This window comes from Amphibalanus amphitrite, unplaced genomic scaffold, assembly GCF_019059575.1.
Source record: "Amphibalanus amphitrite isolate SeventyFive unplaced genomic scaffold, NRLGWU_Aamphi_draft 000333F_arrow, whole genome shotgun sequence".
Taxonomy (NCBI): Eukaryota; Metazoa; Arthropoda; class Thecostraca; order Balanomorpha; family Balanidae; genus Amphibalanus; species Amphibalanus amphitrite.
Window position 1 is genome coordinate 209,700 of NW_024881828.1, and position 25,316 is coordinate 235,015.

The 25,316-nt window shown below is 50.0% G+C and overlaps 1 protein-coding gene across 5 annotated transcripts in view; it reads left to right on the top strand.

The window, feature by feature from the left end:
• LOC122388710 (cyclic AMP-responsive element-binding protein 5-like) overlaps positions 1–25,316 on the top strand; it is a 91,173-nt gene that overhangs the window by 42,135 nt on the left and 23,722 nt on the right. For 4 of the 5 annotated variants that reach the window (XM_043380061.1, XM_043380063.1, XM_043380064.1 and 1 more), the window contains 3 exons: positions 1,354–1,984; positions 5,592–5,740; positions 20,997–21,175. In XM_043380061.1, the coding sequence (XP_043235996.1) occupies positions 1,354–1,984; positions 5,592–5,740; positions 20,997–21,175 (959 nt within the window). The remainder of the gene's footprint in view (positions 1–1,353; positions 1,985–5,591; positions 5,741–20,996; positions 21,176–25,316) is intronic. The other variant, XM_043380065.1, reaches the window with a different exon arrangement.

Here is a 25,316-nt window from a genome sequence, read left to right on the forward strand (position 1 = left end):
TAGAGATATATGTACTATGGTAGCGTACTAATTCATAAAGATGGCACTATAGTTAATTAAATCTGCGCCGTATAACTCAAATGAAAGCATGAAAATCCCTTATCTTTTATTCATGCATGCATATTGCATAATTGCACAACGCAGGCATCATGCATTCTTTTAGCTGGCTCAGCCATAAGCTTACTGTAGTTTCTAATTATCACTCAATGTTATCAATCAAAGGTGAATGCACTGTAGGTCTTGGGGAAGGAACGAACCGCGCACCAGGGCGTATAGGGCGTAGTATAAGTATAGGGCGGCACCCAGCGGACTATCCAGTATCCAACCTGTCCTTCCCCGCTCCGGTGGTGGATTCAGTCAACTTACTAATTACTAATTAAGCTCGCACGGGAGAGAGGAACGGGGAACATTCTGAAAGCACCATCTGTCCTTAGGACATCGACTGGTGTCACAACGCCTTACCGGCGGCTACGGGGGCGTCTTTCAGGTAAAGAATATCAGCCTGAAGTGGAGAGCTCTCGAATGTGACTTACAGTCGTGTCGTATTATCGCCGCCTCTAATTGGACTCGGTCCCGGCCGGTGACCTTTCCACGGGTAACTTGGCGCGCCCCTCGACACAGATATGAGCCGCCGACGGAACTGAACCGCAGAGCGGCGTTTTGTCGTCAGCCGAGTCTCATATAAGGGATCATCACTGTATCCAGGTGTAATTTCGTATTAATATGCCGTGTTAGTGTGTTACTCTCCAATCGGAAGAGGCCCTCGTGCTTACATAATAGGTATGCAATACGCATGGCCTCTCAGGCCACCGGAATAGAGCTTGGATGAATGTCAGAGGTGATCGATCAGTGTCTCATTTCTTTCCTTTCTCATACTCACAGCTCTCGTCTCTTCTTTCCTTTTCTCTTTCTCTCCTCTCTCTCTCTCTCTCTCTCTCTCTCTCTTTCTCTTTCTTTCTTTCTTTCTTTCTTTCTTTCTTTCTTTCTTTCTTTCTTTCTTTCTTTCTTTCTTTCTTTCTTTCTTTCTTTCTCTCTCTCTCTCTCTCTCTCTCTCTCTCTTTCTCTCTCTCTCTCTCTCTCTCTCTCTCTCTCTCTCTCTCTCTCTCTTTCTTGTGAGTGTTGCCCGTCTCTTCATTTTCCCGTTTGTCTGTTTCTCTCCCTCTCTATTTATATTTCCCCGTGCTGTAGCCGCATCCACCGCTGTGACACTTCTTTGTGACCATAGTATGTGACCATGAACATTGTGACCCCGTACAGCAATGGATATGTGTTTCGGCCGCCCTGTAATCCACAACTAAAAGAGGAAATAAAAGAAATATCGCTTGACACTGTTCACCCTGTCCCTGTTCACAGGCAATCGTCGGCAGTGAGCTCGACGGTGGCCATCCCTCGTCACCACCAGCTGGCCGTGCCGCCGCCGCTCCGTCCACGGCTCGTGTCCTCAGGAGCCGGGCCCGTCCAGATGTCTGCCGCCCTGCCGATCGTCCACAGCGGCACACACTCGGCGGCCATCGCCGGGTCGCTGGCCAACTCACTCGCCGGGAGCCACGCGGCTACGTACTCGGCGGCTCACTCCGTGGCTCATTCGGCGGCTCATTCGGCTCACTCTGGGATGTTGCCGGCGGCTCACTCGCACTCACTCCACCCTGGGATGCACTCTGGTATGCTGTCCGGTGCGCTGCAGGGCTCTCTACCGGCGGCACACCAGGCTTCCTCCCAGCCGGCCGGCCCACCGCCGCATCCGACTGCCTCTCTGGCCGAGCACTCGGCGCTGTCGTCAGAAGCAGTCGAGTTCCAGATCAAGCTGTCGGATGGTCAGGTGATGCCCCTGTCCATGCACTCCGAGGCGGCGGCGGCGGCGGCGGCAGCGGCGGGGGCGGGGGCGGCCAGGATGCCCGGCAGGCTGACCACGCCGCCGGCAGTGACTGCTGTGGGTGGAGTGGTCGCCAGTGAAATGGCAGCAGCGACTGACACGGTCAGGGAGGTATGTTGGATGCACGCAGATAGAGTAGCTGGTTTAGTTAGAGACGGAATTAGATGTCTTTGAGGCTTAGCACACACCCGTTTTGTTGAACTGTTGGGAAGGTGTGCTCTGCTGGATGAATGCAAAATTACTCTTTTTACATCTCGCTTTGAAATAAGTAATTAGCTCTCAGGGCTTTCTTTAAGGAATTTGAAATTAGTTTCGCCAGTTTGATTCCTCTTCATCTTAAATTTCCTGCTTTTTTCGGTACACCAAAGCCATATAACGAACCCGCTATGACTAGCTGATCGATTTTTCATCAGATCTTAGGTAGGTACGCACATAACCTTGTCCCTTGCCCAATGCCCGTCGCTCGCTGGCTCGCGAACAAAGTTCCCTTTCATCTCCTTGACTGTAATTACATTCCCGCTGTTTAACTTTTCCTGTAACTTTGTTGGACCTTTCGTCTCACCTTTCTATTATTTATCCATTGCGAGATGTCGTGTAGTTATAGGTAACTCAAAGAGCATAACGACCACCTTCTTCTATTCATTCGAGCCGCGTAGTTCGGCTCAGATTTGAAGTTCATTGACAACTGTCCCGATCAGCACTCTGTCCGGCACTCTCATTAGGTGTCTATTGAAGTCCGTGTTATTGTGTCCCGTAGGGCCGTAGTAGCCGCGAGTGCAGTAGACATTGGACGCAGTTATCTGAGCTGAATCAATATCCCCGAACCTGAATGCCTTATCCCCAAACTTGGATTCACGAGAGACATGAGTGAGTTAGCTGCAGCATACACAAGCTGATACCAACAGTGGGTGTCTAAATAGTGACTGTGTCGTGTTAAGGGATCGCCGTACTGACTACGGAAGCTATTATGAGTAGAACTTTTTCCTTTGTTTCCTTGCATGAAATCATATTTTCTTCGTGTTTTTTTTTTTGTTAACGTTTTTTTGTGATTGGGTGCAGGTATAATGTGGTAATTATAATGAAATCGTGACACAAGAGCCCATCTCCCTGAAAGAAGACAAACTGGGTATGGTAATTTCAAAGTAACATTTGCGAGTAAGATAAGTATTGCAATTGAAGTGATGAGTGGTCATCAATGGGTTCCCCCGCCGCTGCTGCCGTCCGCCGCCGAGACAATGCCTTGTAAATGCATGTACAATGTACATATGGGAATTGTGGAAGTGGGCTGCGTAGTTGGTATGTTTATTTTGTAGTGCTAACGTCCTGATACAAAATATTGTGATAGGTGCAAAATTATTAAAGCAAGATTCAAATGTGAGAATTGCCCAACTCAGGCTAGGCATATCTACATTTCTTCCACTAAAGACTCCTTTCTTGTTGTAAGCCTTGTTCATTCCAACTGTTCTTTTTATTCTGTGTTTCTCTATTTTTGCTTGTTCTTTTTTTGTTGGCACTAGCGAATCGTGCGGGCCGAAATAAAGACTGGCTCCGTACGCTTCGCCGCACCGCGATCTCGTTACTTCCCGATTGAACTGTTGGCAACTTTTTTACTCCAGAACAGCGGCGAGGTCGAACCGACTGAGGCAGCGGAGAGCGCCGTCCTTGCCAGCGGAGCTCTGTCCCCTCGGCTCAACATCCTAAGCCTTTCGTGCGGTAATTTGGCGACTTCTCACTCGCACTACGCACGCTAAGACTGCGTCGATGGCTCATTTGCTCCTCCACTGATTGCCTTCTTCCAAATGAGCGCTTAGCGGTAGTGACTTCTCAAATTTCGAGTTGAGGGGGACCTTTTTGACTTGAAGCCCAGTTTGTTGTTTCCTTTCGGACGCTTTTGTAAGTGTGCTTGATGCTTCAGTCAGGCGTTGCCAGTATTTACCGATGCGCAGATAGTTGTTATGTATATCACGACTCGACAATCCAATTTGGCTGACGTGTTGAATTGACAATGATCGCTCGTTGTCCGTGCTACGTAATGGATTTTACGATTCCCTAATGCTCTCCATTCTAATACTCAGATGGTGCCCGGGCGGGGCTGGTGGTGAAATATGGCGGGGTCACTGCGCTTAATTGCCATTAGCGTGAAGATAATATCCTAGCCGTTAGTTAATAAGCTAGGTGTTATTCTCACGTGGCCTCTCAGAGGCCGTGCTATTTTATTGCCGCCGCGCCCGCTGACCTATGGGTAACGAAGGGCATCTTTCCCGGATCTTCTGCGGTTGTCGGATGCAATAAATATGAAATTGTATCCCCAAGCGTAAGGGCGACATAGCAAGCCGCATACGCGCTGCGCAATATGAGAAATGTCAGCTTGCAATAAATGACCACTATGTGCGTGGCTCGGTCAGTCTGACAAATTAAATAATGCAATGCGGTTTGACCATCGTTTTGAGAAAGCTGCGCTGAGTATTTAGGTATTTAAAAGTAGGCATTTGCGCTGATGAAAGTAACTTCAATGTAACGTTTACATTGAGCATGCACTGCTGGTTCGCACTAAAAATTTTAGGCTTGAAATATAGCAGCTCGTTTTTACAGTTTCAGTTTGGGATTAGGTCCATGAAGTTGAACGCAAACCAACGTTATTGCTTAATAATTAAGCTCAATATAAACATGCCTAAATTGCTGTAGGCTGTTGTCTTTCCTTCCATCGATTGACTAATGACTTGCGACACGATACAATTCCATGCTTTACAAGCTGCTGGTGTGCGGTTCAGCGTTTCCCGACGCAGATGGATTTCAAGAAAGTTGCACGGTGGTAGCACACATGTTGGCTGCTCTGGTGATATCTAATAACGAACAGAGCAGGCACGGATAGCCGGCGGGCTGGGCGGCTCCTGTGTCTCCGATGGCCATAATGAGCCCATAAATAGTCTCTACGCCGGCGCCCCGGTGCGCCGGAGGTGTGCCATCAGCATTCGGTGCACGTGACCCGCGCCGGCACAGGGGAGCACCCTTCCGAGAATGGGGCGCGGCGCCGGCTCAGCCGCGCCGCATCCATATGTCGGATTCAATATTGAGTGGAAACTTTGAGAGATCTCAGGCTGCCAGTCGCGGCTGAAAGCCAGGCTCGCTGTCGCAAGTCGTATTTGTCAAACAGTGCGCCGCTGCGGATGGTATTTCTCGCCGGTAATCTGCGCGCTCTGATAGATGATCATACCGGCCGGAGTGACTGCCCAGCTGCCAGCCATTTCGGGCAAATCGCTGGCGTGTGTCGAGTTGGAAAGACTGCAGCGCGGCTAGCAAGGCTGTCAGTGTAGGTGAATAGCGGCTTTTCCAATAGTGTAACGCGCAGAATACAAAGAAGTTATGAATTTAAAAGCAAAATTATAATATGCCACACTCGACATGTTCCCAGATGTTTTATAACATTATTTGTTCCCCATTGCAATGCTCTGTAGTCTGTACAAGCTGCATGCTGGTCACTACATAACATTCGTTTATTTCCACTCATAGATCCCTGTCCGCTGTATTCCTCTCCATCTTACCTTGAAGTTCCAAATGCGCTGATATCTTTGGTTATCGCTCTTCCCTCGCTGGAGTAAAGTTACTCATTTCTCGCTTTACGGTCGGTGTTTCGGGTCCAAGTAATGTTTCCCACCTCCCCACACCATCCATATTGGAGGAGTTAAGTGACCTTCTGACTTCTTTCTCTCCCCGACAGCGTCTGAGGCGGAGTCTGCAGCGTCAGGAGCGGCCTCCCGCACCGGTGCCTACCCCGACCAGCCAGCCGTCCCCGTCTGACGTCCTGCCGCCGGCGCCGACACCACGCACCTCACAGTCGGAGGACAGCCTGAGGAAGGAGCGAAACAGGTGAGTGCTGCGCGGCTGATCGTCTGTCTCTGTGTGTCTGTCTGTCTGTTCAGGAGTACCCCTGTCAGCCTGGCGATTGGACATTTGTCCAGTGTAGCCGTACGTCAGTCTGTCCATACGTCCGTCTGTCAGTCAGCTCATTCATTCGTCCGTCCGCCCGTCTGACCTAAGCTCCGTCCGTCCGTTCGTCAGCCCTATTGTCCGCCGGTCCGTCCGTCTGTCCGTCCGCCCGTCCGCCCGTCCGCCCGTCTGCCCGTCGGACTCAGATCAGTTCGCTTCTCTGTCCATCGGCCTGTCCGTCTGTCCATCAATATGTCAATCTATCTGCCTTCGAAGAGATGAAGCTGCGATGATTTATTCACGCTAAGTGCTGATGAAAGCTACCACGAAAGTTGATGATTGAAGCATCTCCAGCTGACCTTTCCTGGATCTGGTGATATACTGCCTTCGGTGATGAATAGAGCGCTGCAATATGACAAAGTTTGACAAAGTCGTTTTTTTTTTTAAACCAAATATTTGAACGGAACTTTTGCGTCGAGCGTGGCGAATGAGCCTTGGATGTATGGGCCTAGTGATACGAGGTCGGCTATGATGATTAGGACGCTGCAATATGACTTAGCTTTACAAAGTTGGTGCCGCTTTTTTAAAACCAAATATTTGAAAGGGAATGCTTTATCAAGCGTGGTGGCGAGTGACCCTTCCGGTCAGCGAATACCATTTTACCATTTTACTATTTCTGATGATGCTTGGACATAATATGTTTTAGACGGTATCTGAGGATTATTGCTTTGGCAAAATGAATAAATGTAAATGGTGCGATTCCACCGAAGATCAATTTCTTTTCCTCGTCACTAGACACTGTTTGTCCTTGACATAAAATCATACCAGCCGTTGGTTCTTTTGCACTTGTCCCTCCGCCCCGCCCCACACTCCGTTTGTCCCGCGGCTGAATGGAAAGCTTTCCAGCCATGCCACTTCTCGTTAATTAAAGCGCGCCGCTGAAGTGACTTCAAAATTACTACTTTATCAAGTTAGATAAAGGCAGTATGCGCTCCTGGCTGATGATGGGCGAGGCTGTGATGCTTGTGTGAGTACACAGAAGTGTTGCTTAGCGTTCTGTGGGGATCTAGTAGCATGCTGTTTCTTGTAGCCACTGCTTTGATCCATAACACATAAAGGGCAGCTCTACTGTGTAGAAGCGTTAGAGCGAAGAACCGACAAGCATGAAAAGCTGGCGGGCATCGTGAAGCCAGTTCTTGATACTCGCCTTTCGTGTAACTAGTTATCACTTTTTCTAGTTCCACATCAATGATTGTGCGTCACACGTGCAGTGTAATAAGATCCCATTGCCACACTCTCCTCGCTTCATCGCCGTCGGGGGGGGGGGGAGAGAGGGGGAGGGGACAATTCGAGCAGCCAATCAGCCTCTTGTATTCGACTTCTGTCGGAATGTTCGCTGCTCTGTACCAGCGGAATATTGGCTCCGGTAGTCACACCGCTCCCAGCTGTGTGACCATGCATGTTCTATTGGACCGGCACAATATTGACAGACCAGTGGACCGATGGAAGGTTTTTGTTTTCCGGCCGTGCGGCTCATATTGGTTGAGTGGGGTCGTGGTTGTCGAATTGTGGTTTGATGTATTTTGCTGTGCCTTACACAAAGGTGAAATAAGGTGAAATGAGATTGCATGTTTTTACGTGGTCTTTGTCTTTGATATTGATTTCGTAGCATGTATCTAAAGCTGAAATGCATTCGCTTCGTGGGTTTGACTTTATTACTTAGTTATAGATGGTTAGAGGCATGGCGCGTTAGCTTTTTCTGTCTGTTTTTAATGGGCAGTCGATTACTAAAATTGCTTTCCTGGGCCCCGACCATTACTCAGTTTGGTAATTCATTTGGATGAAAATGATGGCTGACTGGTTTTCCATTCCTCCATTGTATCATTGCTTGACTCAGAATGCCGACTGGGTCGTCGCGTGTTGCCGTGTGCCTAGTCGTTACCCGCTGCCGTTTTGCCAGAATGGAGTTATTGCTTTAATGGCTCGTTCCAATCGCACAAACTGCCTCCTAGCATTAGCTATTGAGCGGAACTGTCTGGGTCGTTTAGACCAATTAGCGATCAATCAGCTTGGGAGGACTCACTGCTGTGCTTTGGTTCATATTGACTGATGCGCGAGGGAGGCACTAGTGGTTTGTTTATGACAACTGGGTCGTAAAAATCGTTGCCTTTACCACTCGCTCTTGGTGAAAGCAAACATCTAAAACAGCGGATAAAGTACATGCGAGATCTGAACGCGTGGATCTTGCTCTATTACATTGCTCATGTCGATGATATGCAAATATTTGCACCTTGTTTCTTGTACGAGGTCAGTGAGGTATTAACAAAAGAACACGTTTAAAAGCACAACTCGTATTCGTTAAGGGTGCTAGTGCTCGTCCTACTGTCTTCTTTAGTATGCGTTTCTGTCAACGGATCACGTTTTTCTTTGTTTCTTGTCAGTGATATTGCTGGAATGAGTCCAACAGCTGATGTGACGTAAACTGAGTTATTTTTGGGATCCGTTGGTAGGTACTTCGACCTTGACCTTTTCCATCGGCCGCCTGGCGGTGCTAGATGAGGGGACCGTCTTTGCACTGTCTTTTATAGCAAAGGCCGGCTTCATCCATCAGTCAACTACAGCTCAGAGATATGCCACAGACGCTCGTCCATTCCTGGCGGCCGCGTCTTGTCGTAGGGATATATTCCATTATTTTGGCTCCTCCTTCGTCTGTACTGAATTGGCATGATCATTGTTTAGGATATATTTCATCACATTTCATTACTTTGGCCCCTTCTTTGTCTAGAGTGAGTTGGTGTGATGAGTGTAAATGCCTCGGCTCGCTTTTAAAGCATTTTGTCAGTTTGTTTTTATAACATTTCATCGGTGCTGTTCCGTACTGAACCATGCCTTGCTCGCTGAACACAGCACGTCTCGCTTAGGTTGTATGAGATGTAACACCTCATATGTGGTATTGAGAAGGCTTTTAACCCTATTAGTGGCAGGCTCCTGGCTACCCCCTATTAGTGGCAGGGGGGGCTGTTTACGACCCCCCCCCTTGATATCTCGAGATCTAACGGGCCGATTTTCAAAATTCAAACGGCATTCGATTTCGCTCAACGTGATCTACATTTCTAAAAAAATAAAAATTAAAAAATGTCAATAGGGGGGGTAGAGGGGGGTAAAAACGGGCAAATTGCAGATACATTTTAGACTGTTTATCACGGCCAGGTTTCTGAACCAATCTTAACGCAACTTTTGCCGATCGATAGAGAATGAACCAGGAATTCACATGGGTCCAAAAAATATGCATTTTCAAAAATCATAGGCGGATACAGATCATTGAGATTGGGGGTACACAAAAAGTATAGTAAATAAGGTTTTTGTTGGTACTGTTTCTAAAAAGGGTGAAAATGGTCTTGTTATGTTACAATTTTCTTATGAGAGAACGACTACAATTGTATTGGTCATGCATAGGCGGTGTCAGGGCACCTATGTTGGGAGGTAAAACATAACCCCCCTTTTTGGACACCTGGATCCGCCTATTATAGCAAAAACGTGTCAAAAGAGGATGCACAATAACTGTATATGTTATCATATGATACCTTTCATTCACTGTTCGTTAAACTGGTGCAGCATCGTGATCTTCGCCAAATGACTCGCTTCACGAATAGGACCCCCCAATTCCCAGTGCTCTGGAGCCGCCCCTGGTAAAGGTATGACCTTGAAATTTTCAGGAATTGTGCCCAGTTTAGTTTTAGGAAAAGTCAGAAAATTTCAGCATCGTAGCTTCAGCGGTTTCGGAGATATTCCCGAAAAACCTGAGGGGTGGATAAAAACAACCCCCCCCCCCTGCCACTAATAGGGTTAAGGGCTTATCGAGTGCTTTCAACTATAGATTGTCCCATACCGCCCCACCGACTTTACACCCCGCCGCTGAATCAGCGTCACACATCCGGTGACACATGCCACCGTCGGGTCCGCGGCGGACCTTAGTCAGCTTATCGAAGCCCTGCCTGACAGGCGACTCGCGGGGAGGGCCGCAGCACGGAGACGGGCAGGTCGCTCTGGGCCCTCTCCTCCCGGGGGGGGGGGGGAGAAAGCTGCAGCTCTGGGCTAGGGTGCTGGCCGTAGCTTCTGAGAGTGGCTGGCCGCAGTTCTATGCGTGCAGTAACCGGTCCGGCCTATCGGCGCCCTCCGCGCTATTCAGCTGGGCTACTGCCGGCCGTATATCGCGGCCGACCCATTACACCGAACCCGGCGGCGCCGTGGAGTCGGCCGACGGTGTGCCGGAGAGGTCAGCCCGAGCCATGGCCGCGCCGGCGGCTCGGCTACCTAGAGCGCCGCTGGAACCTTTATTAGCGCTGGGGAGAGGGCCGTTCGTTCTAAGGCGGCTTATCGTTCGCGCTCAGGCTGCGTCGAGCGCGGTTTTGTTGCCCAGTCCGTACTCGCTGGAACTAGAGACTAGTTTTACTACAGTCATCCACGGGTTGGGGCCGTTCGGTCGAAGCCGGGGTCGTGCTACCTATACGCTCCTGACACTCCCCCTCCCACCCCCACCCCCGCCACGCCCCTAGTTACTGGCACGCCAGGCACGATCCCAGCCCGGCGCGGCGCGGCGTGTCTGTAACGCCGCCGTCACCGGGCCAGCGTCGGCCCGTCGCAGTCGACGCGTGTTTATCACTCATCCGCGAGCCTCGCCAGGTCGGCCCGCCGCCGCCGCCGCCGTGGCTGGGCCGGCCGAGGGAGCAGCTGGCCGCCAGCTTTATCTAATCTGGGCGAGGGGCAAACAGGGAGCCCCGCGCGGCGGCACGATGTGCGGGGCTCCCTGACCACCACACACACGGTGTGTTTTGTGGTGGTCAGGGTAGTGGGCCAATTAGTAGGGTGACCTTACATTGGTTGTGGTCTCGTGTGTGCGCACGTGTATGTGCGTGACGGTGGGCCGTGGGGGCTAGACGAAATTGCTCACCAGCTGTGTTGGCTTTATTATGTTGCTAGCAAGGTACTACACACGAGCGTCATTTTGCGGGGAGCAGTTCAGACTCGTTAAGATCTAGGCGCCGAAAATCACTGGACGGCGTCTTATATCAATTTGCTAAAATTATCCTGAACAAAGTATTAATTAGAACTGCCTCAGTTTAATTAAAAAACAACAAATACGTATTTACCAACGGGGACGGAAATTCCTGAGAAGAGAGATCATTGGCAGCGCAGGTTTATGGCGTAGCATGCGCACTATGCAGACGCCAGATAAACATTCAAAAGAGTGGTTAAATATGATACGAAGGTTACCTGGCCACCCATATGGGAAAGTGCCCCGTCGCTAAAAAAAAAAAAAACATCTCTCAAAAACAGGCAGGGAATAATGAATCTGGCGAAGTAGTGTAAAGTACGCATGTAATTGAACATAAGATGGTCCGAATGGATTCTTGTTAACGCTGTCGTCCTCAGCAGCGTTGCGTAGATGTGATTTACAGTTCGAGTAATGTCTTTGCTAACGTTATTTCAAATGTCAAAACAGGTAATAGATATAGAGGCGATACGAAACCATTTCTGAGAATGCTACTGCACCATGCTTCTTAGAAGCTATATCAACGTTATTAGGAGCGCTTTACAGTCACGCTCGGTGGCGACTGAGGAGCTGATTGAGTTGATTACATTGGCGGCCAGCTGCTGAATGACGCCCCGCATCGTTATCGCTCCAGTCCGAATCCATTGGTTTGTTGTAGGTCTGCTTAATTAGCTCATTATGCCATACCCATTATGACTGTTTGAGACCAATGAGCCAGACTTTATTTGTGTATTGTCAGTGTCGGGAGAAAAATCGGGATGTGGGTGGTTTCGCGGTGACGGTCACCCTGTCCTCTGCTGGTGTTACTGTCATCTCCTGTCACCTGTCATATTCCGTCTATGACAGCTGGAGTGAGCTGGATTGACAGCGTCACTCGTAGTCGGGGTCGATCCCGGTGCCCCGCGCCAGGCTGGCGCCCGATAATGCATTTGTTGGCGTCTCAGACCAGCTAGCACAGGGCCTTGGGTAAATATGAGATTAAAATGAAATAGTGCGGAAACAGTGCTGGGAATATTCACTCGAGTCGTGTCTTGCAGGAGAAAGATGATGCGTTCGGGGAATCAATCACGGGCAGTGCGACACTGAGCTGTCATGTGACCGAGGCCGCGGGTCAGTCGGTCATTCCGTTTACCAGGCGCGGGGCGTACTCGGTAAAAGCGAGCTCAGCTGTTCCATGCTGCCGCTGAGGAGCTCAGTCAGCTCACCGGAGCCACGTAAACTCGGGTAGCTGAGCCGGCGACGACGGGTCCGAGTCCCTCGGGACTCACCGCGCAGCGGGACCTGTCTGAGTGTTCATCCCATTAGCACTGGTAGAGAGGCACACTGTTCGACTACGTGTTAGATCGCTCTCGACTGCAGCGGAAAAAAAATATAAAAGCTCGGCGCGACGTATGTTACTGTATTGCCAGATAGATCGGACGAGCGTGTGTGATAGCGGCGCGAAGTCGGCCGTCTGAGACGGACTGAGCCTGAGTTGAGCTCAGCTGAGCAGGGCTCAGACAGTCCACATAAACTGGGCGGGAGGCTATACGAGATGCCGTCGAGGCCGATAAAGATCTGGTGTCAATATCGATCGTAAAGTAGTCGGACCGAGACTGGGACGAGTTTAGGGTTGAAGCTGGGGGTTTGGGCAGGCTGAAAAGCCTGAGACTGATATTGAGACTGAGGGACAGCCTTAGACTTATAGGAGAGACTGAGATAGGAGGACTGAGACTGGGCCTGAACCAGGAGAAACATAACTTAACCCTATTCCTGGCGGGCTCCGCCGGGACAAGAAACTGGGGGGGGGGGCGATTCGGCCCCCCTTCAGATCTCAAAAACTACACATCGCAGCGACAAACAGTAAACGGCATCGGATACGCACGGTCAAGATCTACAATTTTTACTAAGGTCATTTTCAGGTCAGGTCAGAGATGACGTCACAGGGGTCGAAAAAGTCAAAATGGCGGCGCTAGATATGGAGAGTTTTTCTCGAATAACTTTCGAATTAGTCAAGATAGGAACAAACTAAGGGCATCATCGTGATCATCTCGTCAATCCGCATCGAATGATATATATGTTGACCTCGAAAGGTCAAGGTCAAAGGTTGACCTCAGGTCACGTGACCTCGAGGTCATCATGTATATCATTCGATGCGTCTTGACGAGCTGAACACAATGAGACCATCCACGCGTCTGTATCTTGTTCCTGTACGGAGTTATTGGCCAAAAACCTTTGGTGACCTTTGATGACGTCACATGACCTCACAGCTGCCCAACAGCAAAACAGACCTCAAGGTAGTGAAGATTGATCGTATATGAAGTCATGTATGGTATATGGGGCCATTCCGACCCGTTTTAGTGGTAAAAACAGGGAGTTGATTTTTCCCCCATTGACTTATAATGGGGAGGTCGCGAAACTGACCTGACCTTAGGTCACCGATATCAAAATTCCGAGATATACAAATTGCACATACTGGTACCCTAACTAAAGCCTGAAGAGAAGAAATTGATCGGTCAAAAACTCTAGCTCTGGCGTGATTGCAAACTTTTCTGAGGTAGGGTCACCAAACCGCCTCTGGTGACCTGACCTGAGGTCAGATCAACTCAAAATTTTCAGACATGTTGCGTAGAAGCCTTTTAGGAAAATTCAGAAAATTTGAGCTTCCTAGCTCAACGCGTTTGGGAGAAATAACCAAAAACATCAAGGGGACGGCTCCTGAGCCCCCCCCCCCCCCGCCAGGAATAGGGTTAATGTAAAGATACAAATTCAGTCTACGGTTTACTTTGTTCTCCGCATTTGGGTGATTCATTGCACCGGCCATTCAACAAGAGCACATGCCACCTGTACCTTGGCTGGAGAACAGACTGTACTCGTATACCGACCAGCGACGGGCTGTCTGCTTTCGCGACCAAGAGCCTCCAAGAAAAGCTCGTGTGACGGCGCGTGGGATGCCGCATCTGTGCCCGACTCCGGCCGGTCGGGACACCTCTCCCCTCCCCTCCTGCTGGCGGTGCGAGCCTGCCCGCCCCAGGGAGGGTCGGGCTGCGGCCGGCTGTAATATCAAGCAGCGCGCATCTCCGGGGCGTGTGATACTCCAGGTGGCCAGTGTACCGTGTCGACGGTCACCGAGTACCTCCATGGACGCGTGGGACCCAACCGATACGTGACCCAACCGACACGTGCCGGGCTCGGAGCTCCCGTTAGCACGGTATTGTGCAACGGACGGGGAGTGGCGAGCGATGGGAGGATAAGAGAGGGAAGATGTTGGTATATGTATATGGACCGACTGCTTTCAAAAAGCGACTATTATATGTTCAAATCACTATCTGTAAAACATGACTGTCATCAAAATTTTGCTCTAAATGCCTATTTATTTGCGATGGATTTATAGGTAACGAATCTACGCACTAGGCTATATCAAAGTTTCAGTCCGGGCGCTCAAAAACCCTAGTCATTTACCTACATCAAAGGAGGTCTTACATAAGTTTACTGTTTATTCACAAAACACCAGACACTCACCCTGGCCTTTTGCATTCAGTGAGACGCGAAATGTCGATTAATGCTTGCGGATGCAGCACCGACAACAAACAAGATCCCAGTAGCCGTGAAAACAGTTATTTGAACAGAATCCTTTATTTGATGGTGTTTTGAGAGTTTTGGTGTCTCCATTATCTGTTCAGTCTTTATACAATCTGGACTGACTATAACAGTGAAACATGAGTAACCGTTCCAGTAGGATTGCAGAATGCAGAGTGCCTTTTCTTGTCGTGTTCGGCATTCGTTTCGGCTCAGCGCGTCTCCATTTGTGCGCTTTTCGTGTTCGGAACTCCGTTCCCGTGCGCCACACGCGCTGTGTAGTGGTGGAGTCGAACCAATGTCTCGAATAATGGAACATCCCATCTTAAATGGATCTGTGCGTTATCGCACGCATGAAGTCATTGGATATGCCCGCCGGCCAAAATACTGTATATTGCAGGAGCGCTAATGGCTGCGCTTTTCGCTACGGCTGATGTAGTCGGTGTACTGTATGTGTTTGTTGTTTGAAAGAAAACACCCGAAAATCGTAGCAAGAAATAAACTGAGGAACACTTCGGATGCATATTGAAAAAACAAAACGCAAGCAAGGCGTTTTCTCCTGCATATAATATTTTACTATTCCATACTTTTTATTTTTTGTTCAAAGTGTCGATTTTCGGATAAACATTTTGATGCGGTTTGTATGGTATTTTGTGAATGCTTTTTTACTTGAATAATGTCACTTTACCGTAGGCACGAAGGAGATAAATATTAGATAAATAAAAGCAAGTCCGACGGTAGGGGAAGTTGGGGGAACGCCGAATACTTTTTTCTGACGCCCGTAGCACGCAAGGTAGACAACATAAGCTATTCTTGTTGGCGTCATTCGAAAGGCCAGTCTTGCCTTTCAAACATACCAGGCGCGTTTGATGAATTCGCATACCGTTAAGCGCACAAACTAAAAATATCAAAGAAGTGACTTTTTCGGTGTTGCCCCGGACTGCGGGGAAAGCCGAAAATGGGAGAAATGATCTACGGGGAATGCCGACATTGATGTTTTGCCACTTTATCTCAAACTTTATCCAGAATTTATCAAAGCTGACACGCGTTTTAAGAGCTTGAGGACGCTTGGTGCACACTGGATGTTATAATTGTGTGATATAATAAGAAAATGCCAGGTAAATAATTTCTTATAGGTAACAGGCCGTTGTGTCGGTTGAAAGTGTAATTTGTGTGACTAAAAATTCGCGTTGCTATTCTACAGCAGTAAAGTCCACGTAGCGTGCTTTAACGTGCGTAATTGCACGTTTTCGGCATTACCCCAGCCAGTCATACTTTCATTTGCAGGCCCATAACTTTTCAACGTGCCGTATAAATTTCAAATAGGCAGCACACTTATGCAAAGACATGCTGAAGATTACTTGACCGAATTGGCCAGACAAACGGTACCATAATGAGTAAGAAATGCAGCTTCAAAGGCACATGTAGTACAAGGAACGCGTACCTTGAAAACGATCTTGGCGCCCTCACAGCCGAAGTATTCCGAATGACGACTCGTAACAAACATGCGATAATTGTAGTCAATTAAGCTTCAGAGCATCACTGACAGGTGGCATCCATGTCTTACGGTTTTCGAAATATCTCGAATTTCGGCTTTGCCCCAACTCCGGCATTGCCCCAACTTCCCCTATATGTTTCCTGGCGAGGATCGTCTGCGGTTAATGGCATTGGCAGCAGCCGCAGCCAGTTGAAGTCAGTGAGTGAACCGGACCGTGGTCGGCTATGTTGGCAGTGGGCAGGACTTACTTTAGCTTCGAAATTCCCCCGTCAACTTGAAATTATTGATGGGACCGTGGAGTTTCGGGACCTGACCAGTTTGAAGCGAACTGGTCATATGATACCAGTATAACGCCTTTTGGGGCGACTAACGGAGCGAGCGAGAGGGTGAGCCTTGCACGTGCGAAATTTCGAGAGGGTACTTCCAACTGCCTTGTGCACGGCACCTTACTAACCGGTCTCTAGCGATGTGCCAAATTTGAGCACAATCGGCCCAGCCGTTCTCGAGATCTGGAAGCGGCACCCTGCACGTGCGCACGTGCAAAATGGGTCCCAACTGACTTGTGCACGGCACCCTACTAACTGGTCCCTAACCGTGTACCAAATTTGAGCGCCATCGGTCCAGCCGTTCTCGAGATCTGGAAACGACCCCTGCACGTGCGCACGTGCAGCAGAACCCCAACTCTGGCACATGGATATGCAGTGCCTAGTGGGTGCCTACCTACATGCCAACTTTCAGCGCAATCGGCCAAGTAGTTACCGAGATATTGCAACAATTACAAAACTGACACCCCTTCGTTTTGCACGTGGCACGTGCATAAGGGGTCAACCACATGCATTGGGAATAGTCCAATACTTGGTAGAAGGAATGAAGCTACCCTACAAAAATTACCGCGTGTAAATCGGTCAAGTGGTTGCTGAGATATAAGCCTCGCAAAAGCGTCCGCACGGCCGGCCGGCCGGCCGGCCGCTCATACTCAGAAATTTCCGTTAATCTAAGGAAAGACTCCGCTCGCTTCGCTCGCTCCGTAATAATTTCTTTCTTTTTCATTTCTTTCATATAAATGAAAGAAATGTGGTATTTTGGCCGACAGGCCAGGACTTCAGATCAAACTTTCCTATTGTTTTCTGTGGTCCAGCTCCGCTATTTAGGTACCTTGCAATATATTCCTACAATGATATACAAGTTGTTAAATAATTTATTGACGTTTTCCTTGAATATTATCACTTGATATAAATGAAAGAAATGTGGTATTTTGGCCGACAGGCCATTATCAAACTGAAACGGAACCATTCCAACAATACATTGCGCGGTTTTGCTGAAGGTGTGATTACGAGCGAGCGAGCGCAGCGAGCGAAGTGAGTCTTTTCAATATAACGGAAAAATCTCAGTATGAGCGGCCCGGCCCGGCCCGGCCCGGCCCGGCCCGGCCCGGCCCGGCCCGGCCTGTAACGCTTTTGAGAGGCTTATATCTCAGCAACCGCTGGACCGAATGGCCTGTGGTCTTTTTTGCTGGGTAGCCCCATCTCTTCTACCCCGTAATTGACTACTTTTAATACATCTCAGTGACCGCCGTGGCACGTGCCACGTGAAAAGTCAAGGGTGTTCAAGCAGTTTTGCAAAAGTAATGATTTTGAGAGGCCCATATCTCAGCAGCGGCTTGAGCGATTGTCTTGCGGTCTGAAGCAGCTGATCGACCTTCCGACAAGGGCCGGCTCTCTCCTGGACCACGTCATCGTGCGGAGCTCTGACGTCACTACTGTGGCACGCGTCGTGCCGAGCTCCGCCAGTGACCATGACCTCGTCGCCGCCGACGTTCTGGTGCGCCGCGACAGACGACGGCCTGCCGAGCTGATCTTGCGCTCCACGCGCCGGCTGAGTGTCGATGCGCTGTGCTACGACCTGCTGGTGGCCGACTGGAGCTCGGTGTACGACTCGGCCGACGTCTGTGACAAGTGGTCAGCGTGGCTGTCGGTGTGGTCTCCCTGCATCGATCGTCACATGCCGCTGGTGAAAATCAAGACGCGACACCGGCCCTGTCCGTGGCTTGACGATGAGCAGGTCCGAAATGCGATGCGTGAGCGGGACGAGGCGCGTGCTGAGTGTGACCGAGCTGCTGACACTGACACACGTGACAGATACCGTGCGTGTCGCAATGCAGCAAAAAGTGCTCAGTACAGAGCCCGTGCGACCTTCTTCGAGACCTCTTACCGTCATTCCAGGAAAACAACATGGAGGGACATTCGACGCTTCATGATATCTTCCAACAAGACGAGACCGGCTCCTCTTCCTACTGAACATGTGGCAGCGCTGGCGGACCGTCTGAACGCACACTTCGCCACCGTAGGTCAGAGCGTTGCAGCCGCTGCTACTGCGAGGCGGGCGGGCGCGCGGCCGCTCGGCCCTCGCCCGCCGCGGGTGTGCAGCGCCACCTACCGAGTGAAGCCGGCAACTCTACCCGAGCTCAGCCGGGCGCTGAGTGGCATGAGCGCTTCCAAGGCCTGTGGTGAGGACGGCATCACCGTCTCTATGCTGCGCAACACTTTCTCGGTTGTCGGGCCCCACTTGCTGCATGTGATCAACGCCTCCATTGTGTCTGGTATCGTACCGCCTGACTGGAAATTAGCTACTGTCTTACCGCTTCATAAGTCCGGTAGTAAAACTGATCCAAACAATTACAGACCTATTTCTATCTTGCCGACTGTCGCAAAATTAGCTGAACGTGTTGTGTGTGACCAGCTAATGGAGTACCTGTCTGTGAACTCTGTGCTGTGTGAGCAGCAGCACGGATTTAGGCCCGGCCACTCCACGGAGACGGCCATGCTCGATGCTGTGATGTATCTGACTGAGTCTTTGGACAAAGGGCAAATTGCATCTCTTTCGGCGATTGACACCTCTAAAGCCTTTGACAGCGTCGAGCATGACCGGCTCCTGGAAAAACTCGCGTGGTATGGTATTGAGCAGCACTGGTTCTGTGATTGGCTGAGTGGCCGCAGACAGCGTGTGCGGGATGGTCATGATGTTTTGCCGCTGAGTCATGGTGTGATCCAGGGATCAATTTTAGGACCAATTTTATTTTTATTATTTACAAACGACCTTTCATCTCACATCACTGGTTGTAGGCTCATAATGTACGCGGACGATGTGCAGTTCATCCACACATGTCACCCAAAAGATTTTACTAAGTTGAAAGAGCGCATTGAGGAAAGTTTAAGGATAGCTGACGCCTGGTTCTCGCAGAACAGTTTAAAAATCAATCCCACCAAAACAGATTTCATGCTGGTGCATGCCCACCAGCGGCGCTCGGTAGGCACGTTTTCCATCGACTTTGACTCATCCACTATTCACCCCTCCCAGTCTATCAAAACATTAGGCGTCGTTGTCGACAAAAACTTGACCTGGGAGGCACACGTGTCAGCTGTAATCAAGCGCTGTTATGCATGCATCTGTGGTCTATCAAAATTTTCGCAAAGACTGACCGAGCCTGTGAAAAAGAGACTTCTTGAAGCACTTGTGTTTCCTCATTTGATGTACTGTTTGACTGTGTGGGGGAGCTGCAGCAGGGCCCAGCGGTACCGCATCCAGAAGGTAATAAACCATTGTGTTCGTATTGTGAAGGGTGCTCGCCGGTATGATCACGTGACCCCCCTCCTGACGGAGCTGGGCTGGCAGCGATTTGACGATCTGTTAAATCAGCGTGATTTGGCGGCGATGCACATGATTCTGCACTCGCCTCGTTCGCCTGTGTGCCTGAGAGAGCGTGTGACTTACCGTGAGACCGTGTCAAGCCGTGTCACTCGAGGCACAGCCGACAGACTCTTGGAGCTGCCCAGGGTCCGTACAGAGATTGCTCGTCGCTGCTTTGCATTCCGTGCTGTTTCCGCATGGAACAGCAGCAAGTCGGTATCGCGCGACTCGGCGAGCTCGCGGACTTGTACTCGGCGGGCGCAATGATCGCACCACCAGCCAGCCGATATCTGATGTCTCTCATTTTATTTGTACCTATTTCTACTTTTTATTTTTATACCTACCTTTTATTATGAATGTGAATGTGCATGAATGTGAGTACCATTGTAAAATGTGACGCGTAACCGGAAGAGCCACCACGTGGAGTGTTATAAGAATACATGATTGATTGATTGATTGATTGATTTTTGTAGGATAGCTGCATCCCTTCTACCAAAGGTCGGATACTCTTCATCTATGTGAGTGACCCCCACTGCACGTGCAAAATACAACAATAAGAGGTGCCAAATTTGTTCCCATTTCAGTAACTCGGTAATTACTGGGGCGATTTCGCTGAAACTTGGCATACAGGTAGGCACCCACCAGGCAATGCATTCCCATGTGTTGCGGTTAGGGTGCTACTGCACGTGCGCACGTGCAGGGGGCGTTTCCAGATCTCGAGAACGGCTGGGCCGATTGCGCTCAAATTTGGTACACGGTTGGGGACAGGTTAGTAGGGTGCCGTGCAAAAGTCAGTTTGGACCCCGTTGGCACGTGCGCACGTGCAGAATGCCGCTTCCAGATCTCAGGAACGGCTGGGCCGATCGCGTTCAAATTTGGTACACCGCTAGCGACCGGTTAGAAGAGTGCTTTGCACAAGCCCGTTGGAAGTACCCTCTCGCCCTGCTGCAGGTGCAGGGCTCACTATCTCGCTCGCTCGTTCTTCGCCCAAAAGGCGTTTTACTGGTATTATCTCTGACAGTGTGTCTGCTGTATGACACGGGGTGAACCGACCTCCGTCCTCCCCTCTCCCTCCCTCCCCGTGTTGCGGATGAGCTGCCCTCCTGTATGACACAGGGTGAACTGACCTCCGTCCTCCCCTCTCCCTCTCTCCCCTGTGTTGCGGATGAGCTGCCCTCCCCGCTCCCTCTCTCCCCTGTGATGAGGCTGAACTGACCCTCCCCGCTCCCTCTCTCCCCTGTGATGAGGCTGAACTGGCCCTCCCCGCTCCCTCTCTCCCCTGTGGTGTGGCTGACCCTCCCCTCTCCCTCCCTCCCCGTGTTGCGGATGAGCTGCCCTCCCCGCTCCCTCTCTCCCCTGTGATGAGACTGAACTGACCCCCGCCCCCTCCTCCCCTGCAGAGCGGCGGCTAACCGGTGGCGCGCCCGCAAGAAGCGAGCTCAGCAGCAGATGGCCAGTTCGATGGAGGCGCTCAACTGCCGCGTTAACGAGCTGCAGCAGGAGAACGCCGAGCTGCGTGCCAAGCTCAAACTGGTGCTCGGCCAGCATCGCGACTGCGACGTCTCGCGCGGCCTCAAAGGTGAGTGTCCGGCCCGATATAGGTTATTTGCCTGGCATAGGTCGGCCGTCGGTGCTTCAAAGTGCGCCGGGCTCTGCCCGTCTGCAGCGACGTTCACTGTAAGGGTCATATCGGCGTTTGATCCGGTCTCCAGCACCCAGATTGTCATTAACGCTGAATTCATAGCTCGAATGAGTGGACGAACGCACAATAGGAGTCTCGGAGACTTTGAAGTTGTAAATTGCCGGATGTGCCCTTCTGAGATGGCACGCTTGGAGGGCGTACTTGGTCCGCTGTTCATCTGAGAAACAATCCAATTCTACAAGAAAAGAGTATACCTCTATTAAGAAAACGCTTTTAATTTATTTAATCAAAAGAATGAAAGCTTTACACCAGGCCGATGCTTTTTGATAGTAGATCCTTATGCATGCATGCATGAAATTATCCTGACATTCATCAAGGCTGCTTCTCTGTTGATGCTCCGTTTTTTCGTCCGGTCTTTGGCACTTCTGTCGTCGTTGTCTGGGTCAAATCAAAGGCTTCTCGGAAAGTACCGATCGCTTGCTCAAAGCAATGTTGCGCAGTGCGTTTGTAGTTACGAACCTACCACTTTTTCATCATAGAAATTAGAAAGCGTTTAGGCTCATTGCAAATAAAAGAGCAATGAGAAGCTTAGCCGCCATTATCTAGTAATGATGTCCGTTCCGTGGCTTTATACCTGGTAGCGCATCGAATGCGGTGACGCAGGTCCGAACTCCGGCGCTCGATATATGAGAGGACGGTCTGGTTGGCAGGCGTAGCAGCAGCCAGTTGAAGTCAGTTGAGTGTGACGGACCTTTTCTGACTATTAGGTCATCATAAACTTTTTTATTTATACCAGCAATTAACATTGCATGTTTTGCACGTCCGATTTGGGCAATCCGCACGCGCAAAACATGCAATTTTCAATGCTTTAAGTTTTCATTGTTTCATGCGATGTCTATTTATTTCGACTGCCGGCATTTATTTTCAAGTTTGACCTTTTCCCGTTCCATTCTAAAACATCAGGATCTGTCCTCACCTCAATGAACCAGTCTGGTGTGATGCAACTCAACTAAGTCGTTCTCCATTCCATCGTTTAACACCAAATGATGTCATTTAGCGGAGTAATTGCCACCAGCGCCTCGCCGCGTATTCGATCGGGCGCGATGGAGCTGTTTACGATGGCCAAACTGGCGGCAGGCTCTCAGCGCTGGTCGGTCCATTTTGTCGGGCCCACGCGGTAATCGCATCAGCCTGTTGACTGGACCCGGCCTGCCGCCGCCCCCGCCCGCCGTGGGGTGGGTCAGCAGCGGGCAGACGGGTCTGGAGAGTGGATTGGTCGGCAGGGAGCCGCTGCCGGAGTAGGTGCGTCGAAACTGGTCGATTGGTCGCCCATTGTGACGAGAAAATGATGGTCCGCACGCCAAGGTCGCAGGCGGGTATGAACGCAAATGTGGAAAGCACTTTGTTAAATCTGGATATGAAATCAAACAAAAATATGCCGAGCTACACAGTTTTAGTTTTTAGCTTAAAATGGTAGCTTGATCAAGCCGATTTATTATGGATGGTGACTTCCAATACAAGTGTTTTTATATCTATTGCATTGATGAAGTATGAACGTAGCTATGCCGACTGTCCACTCCCCAGCGTCCATTGTCCATGCACTGAGCCCAGCATTTCACTAGATATGCGTGGGCCGACCGTTTCACGATTGGTTCGTACAACCAAGGGAGGGGACAGTCGTCGATGGAGAGGTGCAATCGTGCCGCGGGGACGCCCATGTAGTCTATGATTGCCGGCTAATCAATCACCAGGTGGGCGGAACAACCTCGGCGACCTCATGATTCCACTGCTGTTCGGATTGTGAGCTCATTCGTCTGTGGTATGGCGGCCGGTGAGTTCATTCGACATATTGCATTGCACATAAATGCACTCGCTCTGGCATTGATTTAGTCCGGGATGCTCGAGGGATTGGCTGATGGAAGGCTTCATTCGATTTTATGAATGTGGGTTGAAAGTGATCTTTACTTTTGCTACGGTTCTTATGAATGTGTCACCTCAAATTACCAAGTACAGAAACATAAACCGAACCGACAGTGTCTTTCTTATCTTTCTTGCGTAGAGCCTGCTGCTCAGCTGCTCGATGAATATGTCTTATTATGTTTATTTCACAAAACGCTCGATATAACTTATAATTGTTAGGTCAAACATTTTTCTGTTCAGGCCTAGCGTGTCTTAAACATGTGCATTGAAGTCAGCCTTACCCCCAGAAAGACTTGAATTACTGTGTGCTTGAATGACATGATATAGAGGAAATCATTGGCACTCAGTATGCATACCTCTACGTCTACCACTAACTTAAAACTGGCAATAGGTATTGGTCGGCTGATTGGAAGCTATCCAAGACGATTGCGTGCGCTGAGTAAGGCTGCTTGTAAAGGCTAGTCATGGCCGAATTCATAGCATAGACCCGACCGATTTGTGAAATCGCAGCTGCCCGACGCCCGTTGATCTCCTCCTGAAGGTGTGGGCGAACGGCAAATTAAGCTGTCGAAATGAACTGCTCGAAATAGAACACCAATCAACGCAGATAGTGTAATTGGGTGAGCTGGAATGGACGGACGACAGTTGGTCTGCTTGATCCTTAAACGAAACTGAACACGTTCAGCGATCATTTACACGTGTATAATAGTGCACTTTCAAAGCAAGGGTGTTAAATGTTCCGACTGATATTTTACCAAGTTGATAACACAAGGACTCGCCGTGTGAACGTTTGTGATGCTTTTCGGGTGGTTGCCAGTGTTCACGGTTGGTGAGATCCTGTTTGTCGCTGTCGGCGCGCAGCCGCAAAATTTAATTACCATTTTGCGTCTCGCTGAATGCAAAAGACCCGGATGGGTGTCCATTGCTTTTTCAACTAGGACTGTGCTAGACGTACGTACTTTGAAGCAATCCGCGAAGAAAGAATTATAGTTTCTGATTCCTGCAAATGGAGTTTGCTACGAGACAGAAGCAGTCCGTGGATGAGATGTCGCTGATATTTGCATTTATATTGCTGTAGGTGTTAGTTTGAATCTTTTAGTTTTGTCGGTCTCTGTGGGGTCTGTTTTCCGTTTTCGGCATCATTTAAATGAGGCTATGCTCTTTCCAGTTCTTACCACCAACGCGCATGTAAAGGATGGAACAGACCCGCCTGTTGTTCAATATATCCATGCACACTGCACGTGCTAAGTCTTTTATAGTTCAAAAACATACTTAAATACGCCTATAAGTTCATCCTGTCATGACCGATGCATAGCATCCCAGTGTGGATAACCTTTATTGCGACTTTCCAGGACATTTATATATGAAAAACTGTTTGTGAAACAAAACGAGAACGTACGATGGAGGTGATTTGCATGTTTCCTGCATGCCTACACTGGCCGGATCGTATGCCCTTGTTACCTTCTCGCTCTGTTTCTTTTCTCGTTATTTTCCCTTGTCTGTTTTTCCCCGCCGTGCTATATTGGGCCGGCCCGTCCCGTGCCGCGCCTTCGTAACAAGACGCCTACCTACGTGTGTGTAGCCCGGTGGCGGCTCAATACTATGATCTCCGACCGGCCGGCTGGCCCGCATACACCCACGAGCCGTGGCCGATACGCTGACGGTTCAGTAGTCGAGCCCTGACCCAGTCCGGCGGCGGGGAGACAGGCAGAGGTCTGACTGGTATGTACCATCAGTGAAGCTGTCGGCCAACCGCTGTCCCGTGGGGATGGAAAGAAATATTAAGGTGTCACTGTGTGAGAGCGACTTCTGGCTCAGTGTTGGACCCCTGGATGGAGGCTGTCGGGACTGAATGGCTTCGATCGGTGCCCGTGAGACCGGACCTCTAGTCTGTTGAGTTCCGGCTGACCTGTCTGGTCTGTGTACGTGACCTGTCTGGTCTAGCTAGGTGACGTCTCTTACCTGTCTGGGTGACCCTGACTGACCTTTCTGAGTGACCTATCACTAATCAGTGTGTCGACCCGGGTGACACCCGGAGGTTCAGATATGGCACCAGACAGGGACAGGGAAGTTCCGTCCTTGGAGATCTGCCCGCGCCGGTGACTGTCAGACCGAGTTCACGGCAGTGTGAGCACGACATGTCACTGGCATGGCTCAT